This window comes from Stenella coeruleoalba, assembly GCF_951394435.1.
Source record: "Stenella coeruleoalba genome assembly, chromosome: 15".
Taxonomy (NCBI): Eukaryota; Metazoa; Chordata; class Mammalia; order Artiodactyla; family Delphinidae; genus Stenella; species Stenella coeruleoalba.
This window is the reverse complement of record NC_137161.1, coordinates 49902949-49915122: the sequence shown is the minus strand read 5'-3', so window position 1 is coordinate 49915122 and position 12174 is coordinate 49902949. Positions and strand designations below refer to the sequence as shown.

At 56.9% G+C, this 12174-nt stretch overlaps 1 protein-coding gene across 1 annotated transcript; it reads right to left on the bottom strand.

Annotated features, from left to right (window-relative positions):
* Nucleotides 1-10008: 10008 nt before the first annotated feature.
* On the bottom strand, nt 10009-11501 carry SSTR5 (somatostatin receptor 5; the record flags this gene model as incomplete). The annotated part of the gene is made up of 1 exon (XM_079945401.1): nt 10009-11501. The coding sequence occupies exon 1, from the start codon at nt 11263-11265 to the stop codon at nt 10009-10011; it is 1257 nt and encodes a 418-aa protein (XP_079801527.1). The 5' UTR covers nt 11266-11501.
* Nucleotides 11502-12174: the final 673 nt, after the last annotated feature.

Here is a 12174-nt window from a genome sequence, read left to right as displayed (position 1 = left end):
GGCCATGCTCACTCCACAGGAAGCCCCTGTCCACCCCATAGTCGGAGCCGTCAGGCTACCCCACCCTCGAGCCCACTCTGAATCTTTCCTTTCCTGCCACGTGTCCTCCGGCCACTCTGGGACCTTCTGTCCAGCCCCTGTGGCCCCATCACCTGCCGCCTCCCCTCTGGCCCTCCCCTAGCATCCCCTCCTGCAGCTGCTCCCTTCCGAATGAGGAGTCTGGGCCAGTGAGGCTGCTGGGGCCCTGGCAAGAGCAGCGTCTGGAATCACCGGAGCCTGGCGAGCTGGCTGAGGTCCCGGGCCATGCAGAGGTGGCTGGAGTTGCAGGCTGGCTGGGCTGAGCAGGCCAGGGCCTTCCAGGTGCTGGACAGGCATGGGGGTTTCCACCTCAGAGTCCAGGCCCACAGAATGCCGGCCTGGCTGATCCTGTCTCCTCATCACGTCCTACCCCTGCCCCCACTCTTTCCCACCAGGAGCCCAAAGCATCCTGAGATGGATCTCTGACTGGCTGGGGGCCCCACATCCACCTGGCCCTGGCAGATCCTCTCCAGATCATCATCAGCTGATGGGGGAGGTGGGGAGGGGGTGGGGGCCCACTCATCCTTTTCACAAACAGGCACCTCCTTGTCCCCAGGGAGGGGACACAGCTGGGATCATAGTGACCCTCCCCTGCCACCACAGAACTCAGTTATCCCTCAGGAGCATCAACCCTGAGTGAGGCTGGAGCCAGGAATGTCCCACACCCACCCGTGAACAGCAGAGCCCACCCTCCCAAACACACAGGCCAGGCCAGGCCACGCCCTTGACAGGTGGGGAAACTGAGGCCTGGCAAGGGGTGTAGACCCCCAAGCCTGTGTGGGCTGGGAGCTGGTCCCCTCCATGGACTGGGCTGTCTCCCCTAGTATGGCCTGGGACAGTGGGGGAGGCAGGAGATGGGCCCCCACTGGGGAGAGGCTGCTGGGACTCCCTGTCTGCAGGGGGAAGGGGCTTTTTTTTTTAACATCTTTATTGGAGTATATTGCTTTACAATGGTGTGTTAGTTTCTGCTTTATAACAAAGTGAATCAGCTATACGTATATATATATCCCCATATCTCCTCCCTCTTGCATTTCCCTCCCACCCCTCTAGGAGGTCACAAAGCACCAAGCTGATCTCCCTGTGCTGTGCGGCTGCTTCCCACTAGCTATTTTACATTTGGTAGTATATATAAGTCCATGCCACTCTCTCACTTTGTCCCAGCTTACACTTCCCCCTCCCTGTGTCCTTAAGTCCATTCTCTATGTCTGCGTCTTTACTCCTATCCTGCCCCTAGGTTCTTCAGAACCTTTTTTTTTTTTTTTTTAGATTCTCTATATATGTGTTAGCATACGGTATTTGTTTTTCTCTTTCTGACTTACTTCACTCTGTATGACACACTCTAGGTCCATCCTCCTCACTACAAATAACTCAATTTTGTTTCTTTTTATGGCTGAGTAATATCCATTGTATATATGTGCCACATCTTCTTTATCCATTCATCTGTGGATAGACACTTAGGTTGCTTCCATGTCCTGGCTATTGTAAATAGAGCTGCAATGAACATTGTGGTATATGACTCTTGCTGAATTATGGTTTTCTCAGGGTATATGCCCAGTAGTGGGACTGCTGTGTTGTATAGTAGTTCTATTTTTAGTTTTGTAAGGAACCTCCATACTGTTCTCCATAGTGGCTGTATCAATTTACATTCCCACCAACAGTGCAAGAGGGTTCCCTTTTCTCCACACCCTCTCCAGCATTTATTGTTTGTAGATTTTTTGATGATGGCCATTCTGACTGGCGTGAGGTGATACCTCATTGTAGTTCTGATTTGCATTTCTCTAATGATTAGTGATGTTGAGCATCCTTTCATGTGTTTGTTGGCAATCTGTATATCTTCTTTGGAGAAACGTCTATTTAGGTCTTCTGCCCATTTTTGGATTGGGTTTTTTGTTTTTTTGATATTGAGCTGCATGAGCTGCTTGTAAATTTTGGAGATGAATCCTTTGTCAGTTGCTTCATTTGCAAATATTTTCTCCCATTCTGAGGGTTGTCTTCTCGTCTTGTTTATGGTTTCCTTTGCTGTGCAAAAGGTTTTAAGTTTCATTAGGTCCCATTTGTTTATTTTTGTTTTTATTTCCATTTCTCTTGGAGGTGGGTCAAAAAGGATCTTGCTGTGATTTATGTCATAGAGTGTTCTGCCTATGTTTTCCTCTAAGAGTTTGATCGTCTCTGGCCTTACATTTAGGTCTTTAATCCATTTTGAGTTTATTTTTATGTATGGTGTTAGGGAATATTCTAATTTCATACATTTACATGTAGTTCTTCCGTTTTCCCAGCACCACTTATTGAAGAGGCTGTCCTTTCTCCATTGTATATTCTTGCCTCCTTTATCAAAAATAAGGTGACCATATGTGCGTGGGTTTATCTCTGGGCTTTCTATCCTGTTCCATTGGTCTATATTTCTGTTTTTGTGCCAGTACCATACTGTCATGATTACTGTAGCTTTGTAGTATTGTCTGAAATCTGGGAGCCTGATTCCTCCAGCTCCATTTTTCTTTCTCAAGGTTGCTTTGGCTGTTTGGGGTCTTTTGGGTTTCCATACAAATTGTGAAATTTTTTGTTCTGGTTCTGTGAAAAATGCCATTGGTAGTTTGATAGGGATTGCATTGAATCTGTAGATTGCTTTGGGTAGTAGAGTCATTTTCACAATGTTGATTCTTCCAATCCAAGAACATGGTATATCTCTCCATCTATTTGTGTCATCTTTAGTTTCTTTCATCAGTGTCTTATAGTTTTCTGCATACAGGTCTTTTGTCTCCTTAGGTAGGTTTATTCCTAGATATTTTATTCTTTTTGTTGCAATGGTAAATGGGAGTGTTTCCTTAATTTCTCTTTCAGATTTTTCATCACTAGTGTATAGGAATGCAAGAGATTTCTGGGCATTAATTTTGTATCCTGCTACTTTACCAAATTCACTGATTAGCTCTAGTAGTTTTCTGGTAGCATCTTTAGGATTCTCTATGTATAGTATCATGTCATCTGCAAACAGTGACAGCTTTACTTCTTCTTTTCTGACTTGGATTCCTTTTATTTCTTTTTCTTCTCAGATTGCTGTGGTTAAAACTTCCGAAACTATGTTGAATAATAGTGGTGAGAGTGGATACCCTTGTCTTGTTCTTGATCTTAGAGGAAATGGTTTCAGTTTTTCACCATTGAGAACGATGTTGGCTGTGGGTTTGTCATATATAGCCTTTATTATGTTGAGGTAAGTTGGGAGGGGGCTTTCTGTCAGCCGCCCACCCCAGGGCCTGGGCCTGCAGCCTCCCTTGAGGGCTGTGACAGTCCCGCCGAGGCTGGATCTCGGCCAGCTCTGGACCAGGATAGGGGCTCCTGGCGTCCCATGTATGAGACCCTCGCATCCCCCGTGCAGGCCCTACAGCCCCATGAGGAAGCTGAGACTCAGAGGCGTGGGTCCCTGAGCTCAGGCCTGGGCAGAGCAGGCCTTTGACTCCAGACCCCAAGCACAGGCAGGGGTCTGTACCACAAGATGCATAGCATCAGGGTCTCAAAGGGATTCCTGCCCCCAGGAGCCCCAAGGCCCAACTAGGCCCAGCCGTGGCACATGGCAGATGGCAGCAAGACTCTGGGGGGCTTGTTACAGCCAAGGGGTCGGGGGTTGGAGTAGGACATTCTGACTGGTGAGGCCCTGGCCCTACTAGAGACTAGAGGGTGCTGGGTGGGACCTCGGGAAGCCAGAGGAAAGGCCGGGACCCCTCTCCCCCATCCACATCCTGGGACCTGGCCCCTCCCGGGATGCTGAGTTGGGCTGAGAAGCCTCAGGCTGCACTTTGGCCCTTTGGCCTGTGTCCTTTTATGGCTGGAATAGCTGGACACGCCCAAGGTGCTTGGCAACCATCAGGGCATCAGGAGCCACTTCAGAGCGCTAATGGGGGCCGTGGTGGCTGGGAAGGTTCCACTGTAGAGATAAAGGTGCCCGAACAGGAGTGCGGAGGGTTGGAAGGACCCCAGTGTCCCTCTCTCCTCCCGGGTCCTGGACTCCCCTGCCACCCTGACAGGGACCCAGACCCACTGCATGCTGCAGGCCAACCTGGCCGGGCAGGGCCAGGAGAGCAGCCCCTGTCCAGCAGCTTCAGACAAAGCCTGGGCTCTTTCTGGCTCCTTGTGTGGCCTCAGCTCCCCTGTCCGGTATCAGGGTACAGAGCCCTCCACGCTGCGCTGGGCCCTGAGGGTGCAGGCCGGGGTGGGCAGTCCCGTGAAGGCTTCAGACCCCATGGCTGCTCGGCCTCCCTCCCACTCACTCTGTCCACGGTGCCTGGAAGGGCGGTGCTGGGGCAGCTCGGCTGAGCCTCCCGGGACAGACCTGCTCCCAGCTGGCGACCCAAGAGAGCAGAGCAGGCCAGGCCAGAGGGTGTCTGACCAACTCCAAATCCAAGGCCACCCCCCATGCTCAGAGAACCAGGGGCAGGGTGGGGGCTCCCCTTAGTGTGGCTGAGAACCCCTCGGAGGCAGCCGGCCAGAGCCTCAGAGCACAGGGATGTGCCAGGGGACACTGTGGGTGGGTCCAGGGCAAGGCGGCGGTGCCTGCATCCCCCCAGCCCAGGTTTATTTAAAAACAGCGACTGAGAACAGGGTAGGATGAGGTGAAGTTGTTATCTCTGCAAAGTGATGGGCGGCCCGAGACTCAGAAATCCACAGGCCCAGGCTGCCGCCCTGACCGCTTAGGAGACGAGAAGGGAAATGGCCCCAGTCAGAGCAGCAGCCTCTAGGCACCCTCTGCGGGGCCTCGGTGCAATCAGGACTGGCCTGCTGCAGGAGAAGAAAGCTGGAAAAGACTAGAATACAGGGCAGCCTGAGAGATGGATCCTGCGGGAGCCAGTTTCCCATATCAGTTTATCCATTTGGTGGAATTCCAACAAAACACCCATTTTTAAAACTTGGGTGAAATTCATATACCATAAAATCTACCATTTTAAAGTGAACAATACAGTGGCATTTAGTACATTCACAACGTCGTGCAACCCACATCTCTATCTGGTTCCAGAACGTTTTCATCACCCCACAGAAATCCCGAACCCGCGAGCTGGCACTCCCCCCCCCCGCCCCCGCCCCCAGCCCCTGCTTTCTGTCTATGGATTTGCTGCTTCTGGACATTTTGTGTAAGTGGAATCACAAACTCTGTGGCCTCTCGTGTCCGTCCGTGTTGTAGTGTGTGCTGGCCCCTCACCCCTTGCCACGGCTGAGGGGCGCCCCACTGTGCGGACGGACCACGGTTTGCCTGTTCACCTGTTGAGAAACATTCAGGCTGTTCCCACCGTTTGGCTATTGTTTGTGCTACGATGAACACCTGCGTATAACACCCATTTTCTAACTTTGTAAAATAGTGTTGAAGGGCGCTTGGAGGAATGGGTAGGCAGGAGCCAGCTCAGTTCTGTGTGCTCTCTTGGACATGGAAACAGATTTGGAAGATATGGTGATGAGTGCAGTGACCACCAGGCAGACAACAGGAACCCCCAGAGGCCAGTCGCCCAGGGGGACAAGAGCCCGAGGTACAAGCGGGGTTGGGATGAGGGGGCATTTGCGTTCAAGGGTCACCTCATGGACTAAAGCAGGTATCAGTGAAGTAAAGAGTTGTCAGCAATATAACCATTAAAAATATGTGGGACACACACAACGCACAACAGCCAAAAAGTGGGAACATCCAGGTTATCTATCGATGATGAACCAATAAAGTGTTGTTGGTCCCTCCATACACATTTTATGGAGTGTGTATTGTACCACAACTAAAAAATACGTGGGAATATTTAGCTAATTTCTGGATGGGAAAGACATATTTTTTTAAAAAAAGGAGGAATTTCCCAAGCAGAAGAGGGATAGGTTTGATTTTGTAAAAATAGAAAATGTTGTTCTACATCAGTCCTGAAGCCAAAACTCATGACGCTAGGAAGTGCTCCTGCCTTGGGGAGAGCAAGGGTGGGGTTCCTGCCTTCTAATGAGCCCCCAGATGGACGGAGAAATCTTGAGAGGACAGGAGATTCATCCGTGAGGGAAGGAGTGCTCCTTCTATACCGACCACCAAGGGCATCGCGTCCAGATATTGTTTCCAAGCTGCCTGATCACCACCATCATCTGTGTCCCTCAGGGAACCCGTGGGCCAGGCCTCGTGGGCCCCAGCAGGGTGGCTCCAGAGGACACATGGGCAGACAGGTCCACAGTCCAGAGGGCCGAGAAGGCCGCAGCCATGGGTCAGGAGAAGGAAACCCAGCAGCACAGCTCAGGGGAGCCTGGGTCCCCTCCCCTTTGCATCAACAGCTTCCAGATCCTGCCTGGTCCCAGGCACCCCTCAGCATGGCCCCTGGGGGCTCAGCTAGGAGGGAGGGTGGGAGCCGGGCTCCAGTGTGGGGAGAGGTCGGGGGACCCTGGAAGCTGACCCTCATCCTAGGGCCGCCCTCTCAGGCCTGATGACCACAAGGGCACGGACCCCTACGGACCAGGCCACCTTTCAGGTGCCCAGCAATGGGAGCCTGGCAGCGTGTGGGAAGGGGGAGGGGAGAGGGTGGGCACTCCGTCCCCAGAACGGCTGCTGCCTTCGGCTGCAGGAGGGCCGTGGGTCTCCTTGTCCTGAGAGCCCCATCCCCCACCCGCCAGGTGGTAAAACTACCCACCCACCACTCTGCAAAACATCCTTTAATTAAACCCTCCTCAAACTGCCCAAACGGAGGGGATACCTGTTTCCTGGGGGGCGGGGGGTGGGTGGGACAAGTGGGGGGCACGGGGAGCCACTCGGGGTGGGAGCAGAAGGGAATCATGGCCAGTCCCCACTGCCCAGCGCCGGCCCCTGTGGATGGCACCAGGAGGACCATGCCCTCCCCCTCCTGGGGTGCCCCGGTGCCCACACCCACAGGCCCAGCGCCCTATACCCCGCAGCCACGGTCAGCTGTCTGTGCAGATGCCACGGAAGAGAGTGGCTGAGAAAGGGCCTCAACCCCCCTCCCCAGAGGCAGGGGCCAGGGGAGGGAGGTTTGCTCGGGCAGAGACCCTGCTGCCCCCAGTGTGGGGACCCACGCAGGTGGAGCCCCCAGACCCCCATCAGTGCAGATACAACAAATGCATAGCTGTCACCACCATGTCCAGATATGCAGCCTGAGGGAGTGGGGAGGGGGTGGGCCTGGGACAGGGAGGAGCAAGGGCCCTGGAGAGGGGTGAGAGCTCGGGGAGGGAAGGACGGAGACGGGGACCCCAGTCAGGCTCCTGGACAGTCACTGGACCTTCAAGGTAAGGACCCCAACTGGACAGAGCCGCCATCACTCAATTATCAATCATCACATCAATCACTCAGTTATTCATTCAGCAAACACACTTCAGGTTCATGGTGGCCAGACCAGCCCTCAGGAGCCAGGATAGCATGGGCCAGTCTGCACAGGACAGCAGCGGAGGGGAGGCAGCACTTTAGGGCTGGGATCCCCCATCAGCCAGGATGGAGCGGGGTCATGGACCCAGTAGTCTCTCCAGGTCCTCAGCCCACCCAGTCCTTGAAGTCCAGGGTTCTGCTGGGGCCCTGACAGGTGACCAGCCAAGACCCTATTCTCAACGTCGATCACCTCCCTGACACCCCCAAAGGGTGTCCCAGCTCTCAGCCCCCAGATTCCTGTGGGAAGTTCTTCCTGGTGTCTACCCACGGTCTCCCTTCCTCCTGTCCCAAAATGCCCAAGAGGGTGGGCCCTTCCTGACCCTTCCTTGGGGCCCTACCCAGGGCACCCCTCACTCAGCCCTCAGGGTGGGCCAGCCTTGGTCTCCCTCACTGTGGGGCTTCAACACCGGCTCTGCCTGTGGGGGCTGCGCCTCTGTCACCCACCCCTCCCACCCTGCACCCCCCCTGCCTGGCAAACAGCCCCCCCCATCCCGATCCCAGAGGAAGCCTCACCCTGCCCCACGGGCCGGATTTCCTGAGTAAGGTCACTCTGGGAGCCACTGGAGCCCAGTGGCCAATAAAACCCATCGATGCGGAGAGAGAGACAGTAAAGCAGGTCACCCCCCGAGGGCACTTGCTCTCCCCGCCCCCTGCCCCACTCAGGGCCTGTGGACCCGGGACCTGCAAGCAGTGTGGTGGCGGCTCTGTGGTCCCCGCAGCTGTGCCCAGCCTGTGCTGGGTGCGGAGGGCAGTGGCCAGTCCAGGCTGCATCCCCAGGCCCACCGTGCCATGTCCACGGTTCCCTGGGCTTACGTTTCTCCTGGAACACTCCTGTCCCCGCTTCCCTACAGGCTCTCAGCAGTGCCTAGTCCTCACTTCCTCCCATTCGGTGTCCCACCATGGCCAGTCCTGGTCACCAGCTCCCACCCGGACCCAGGGTCCATGGGCTGCCTGGAATCAGCTCCTCCACTCGCTGGGTCCATCAGGCTCTGGGCACACACACAGGCACACACATGTCTACACATGCACTCACACACAGGCACACACACTCACAAGCAGACACATGCACACGCATACACACCCACACATTCACACATATATACACACAGGCACATGCACGCACAGAGGCACATACACACACACACTCACACACAGGCACACATGCACACACACTCACGCCCCTCACACCCATCACAGGCAGGACTGGTCAGGTTGCTGCTGGTGTCTGCAGTCCCCACACGGGCACTCTTGGCTGGAGCTACCCTGGGGAGGGAGATCAAGATGCCAAATCAATTGGGAGAAATTGACCTGGGCAGATATTTCTGAGCCATCTGCTTGCTCCCCCAAATTATTCTGAGTGGATGCACTTTGCATCCGAACCCAGGGGTGGTGGGAAGTGGTTGGTTGAACGAACCTGTTTCTCCCAGGCACCCATCCCTCCCTGGGATGCTGGTCCCCCTAGGGCCGGGCAGGGGTGGCTTTAGTCACCCCCACCCCCAAGACGGAGCCCAGGAGTGGCAGAGACAGCCTGGGGCTCAGGAGGCAGCCGTGTTCCCACTTGATCAGGGATGGGGGCAGGGGCCCCAAATGAGCCACCCACTCCCCGCACCCACCAGCCATGGAAGAATCAGATGCATCCCCTGCATCCTCCGGGGCCAAATCCTAACCCTGCCACCCCCAGGAGGCGAGCCGGGACAGCCCCAGCCCTGTCGTTCCTTTCAGCTGGCTTGTGTACTCTTTCCCCTGCCTTATCATCTAAGTGTCCTGCTGCCCACTTCCAGCTGGGTGTTTGCCTACCCCCATCCAGCCGAGTATGATCCACTTGCTCTGATTTGCACTGGCTTCAATCGGCTCCAGGGACAATATTTGCTCTGGGAAAGAGTCAAACATTTATTCTCTAATTTATTCAGGGAGCGGTTGTCAAACACAAGCGCCCTTATTATGTGATCTCGTTTCCAGGGCTTGGCCTCTGTCTGGGGTCCGTGCCGAGGCCCAGGTAGCGCTGACCCAGGCTTTCCCCTGCTCAGCACGGCTCTGCCTGCTCCCCGCACCCTCCTGGTGTCGGCATCCTGCTCTGGGACAACTGAGGACAACTGAGTTGGGGGCGGCACTGGGCAGGGCTGTCTCAGATGGGGGCTTGCGGGTGAGTGACCCCCACATTCTGGCTCTTCTCCTTCCAGCCTCGCAAAGAGGCCCAAGCACCAGGGAGCCCAAGGCCTTTCCCAGCGAGGCTGCCAGGGCATCTTCTCTGGGACCCGTTTTCGGGCCTGGGGGGTGGGAGGAGCGCATTTCTCGGGGGTGGAGAGGACAGGAAGCCGAATTCCTCTAGGGTCTGGCATCTGCATACGCCTCACTCGGCCTGGCCTCTCCAGTCTGCTGTTTGCCTTGGGAGGCCGCTCCCCCCACTGCTGTCTGGCTATTTCTCCTCTTCTGCTCCAGTCCCCCTCCTTCTCTGGGAAGGAAAGCAGAAGAGGTGGCAGTGGGTTCCTGTACCCTCACCTGCCCCCGCTCCACACACCCAGGACGGCCTCTCCCGGGGTCCCCTCCCGCGGCCTCCACGCTCACAGCTTGCTGGTCTGCATGAGCCCGTTGGCCTCGCAGCTGCGTGCGGGCAGCATGGCCTCCTGCAGCCGGCTGCTCTGGCCCGGCCGTGGCTCCGTGGCATCCGCGTCCTCAGTGCCGTAGCTCTTGCGGAGGCACAGAACCTTCCGGAAGCTCTGGCGGAAGTTGTCGGAGAGGAAGCCGTAGAGCAAGGGGTTGGCACAGCTGTTGGCATAGGACAGCACGACCACAAAGAAGTAGGCGCCGGCGGAGGCGGGCTCCTCGGGCAGCACAAAGGCCAGGTTGACGATGTTGACGATGAAGAAGGGCAGCCAGCAGCCCACGAACACCAGCACCACCACCACCACCATGCGGGTCACCTTGCGCTCTGAGCGCCGCCGCGTGGAGCCCACGCGCATGCCCGAGGCCTTCAGCTTCACCACGATGAGCAGGTAGCACAGGCAGATGACCAGCAGCGGCCCAAAGAAGCCTAGCACGGATGTGTAGATGATGAAGATAGCACCCCACAGGCCCACAGGCTCTGGCCAGCTGAGGTTGCAGGTGTTCCACCCCTCCTGGATGTCTGCAAACACCACCAGCGGCAGTGACATGACCAGAGAAAAGGCCCAGACCGTGGCGCTGGCCAGCTTGGCCACCCGAGGGCGGCGCCAGCGGGCGGAGCGGATGGGGTGGACCACGGCCAGGTAGCGGTCCACGCTCATGACGGTCAGGCAGAAGATGCTGGTGAACTGGTTGATGCCGTCCAGCGTCATGACCAGGCGGCAGAGCACGGGGCCGAAGGGCCAGTAGGAGATGGCGTTCTGCGTGGCCACGAAGGGCAGCCCCAGCATGAGGAGCACGTCGGCCACGGCCAGGTTGAGGATGTAGATGTTGGTGACCGTCTTCATCTTGGCGTGACGCAGTACCACGTAGATGACCAGCGCATTGCCGCCCAGCCCCACTGTGCACACCAGCAGGTAGAGCACAGGCACCACCACCGCCCGGGCGCCCGGTGAGGGCACCAGCCCCGCCAGCGTCCCATTCTCGCCGCCGCTGCCTGTGGCTGCCGAGGAGGCATTCCAGCTGGTCAGTGGGGAGGCCGGGAACAGAGGCTCCATCGTGGCCGCCGCGGGCAGGGCAGGGTGAGCGGGAGCGCCGGGCGCATCCACTGCAAGAGAATGAAGCACACGGAGCGACTGACCAGGAGGGTGTCTCCCCTGCGCCCGGCCCCACTGGCCCAGGAGGCGCAGGATTACCCCGTGGCGCCAGGTAAACATGATTACTCATGTTCAACTGGGCTGGGAATCACATTAAGCAAATTGTTTGGAAAACAAGCCCAGAGAGGAAGGAGCAGCAGGACAGCTGCCGTGGGGGCAACGGGCAGACGGCCCTGTGAGCCCAGACGCCGTCTGTCGATACCACGATGGCTTCCAGAGACCTGACCGTCCCTCTCCACCCCAATGCCCCCCTTCCTGGCTCACCCATGGCCACTCTCGAGTCTGTGGCTGGCACCGTCTCTCTGAGGCCTTGTGGAGTCCTGGGGGTGGCACTGATACACCCAACTTGCAGATAAGGGACTAAGGATGGTGGGAGTCACCTCCCCAGGGACTCGCAGGACAGGTGGAGAGGGGTGGGGGGAGGGATAAGGAGGCTGAAACATCGGCTGGGCACCGCAAGCCCAGGCCAGCCAGAAGTGCAGTGACACCGGCCAAGCCCGCTCTCCTGGGTGACCCCAAAGCTGGACTCTGGGTTGCCTCCTGGAACCATCGGAGGGTGCCGGGCCTTCCGTGTGGCTGAAAAACCAGAACTCAGGCTGCAGAGGCTCTGCCAGTGTCCAACTGGTGAGCCACGTCCGTGTCACCCCAGCAAAGCCCCAGCCGCATGACCAAGAGGAGCTGGTTTCCCTGCCCCCAACAGCTATCCGCCACAGCATGGATGTCACTGGGCCAAGGAGACGACCAGGGACATAGATGCACATGCTCTCTGGCAGGGCCATCACCCAGCCCAAGGACAGCAAGTCTGAAGCCCCAGGCAGAGGGCACCGAGCGGGAAGGGGTATATGAGGACCCCACACCATGAACAAGCAAACACATGACAGGCAGAGACGAATTACAGCCTGGGCCACTGGCCAGGAGGAAATGCACGTGTGCGTGTGTGGCGGGGGAACGATATGGGAAGCGTGGACA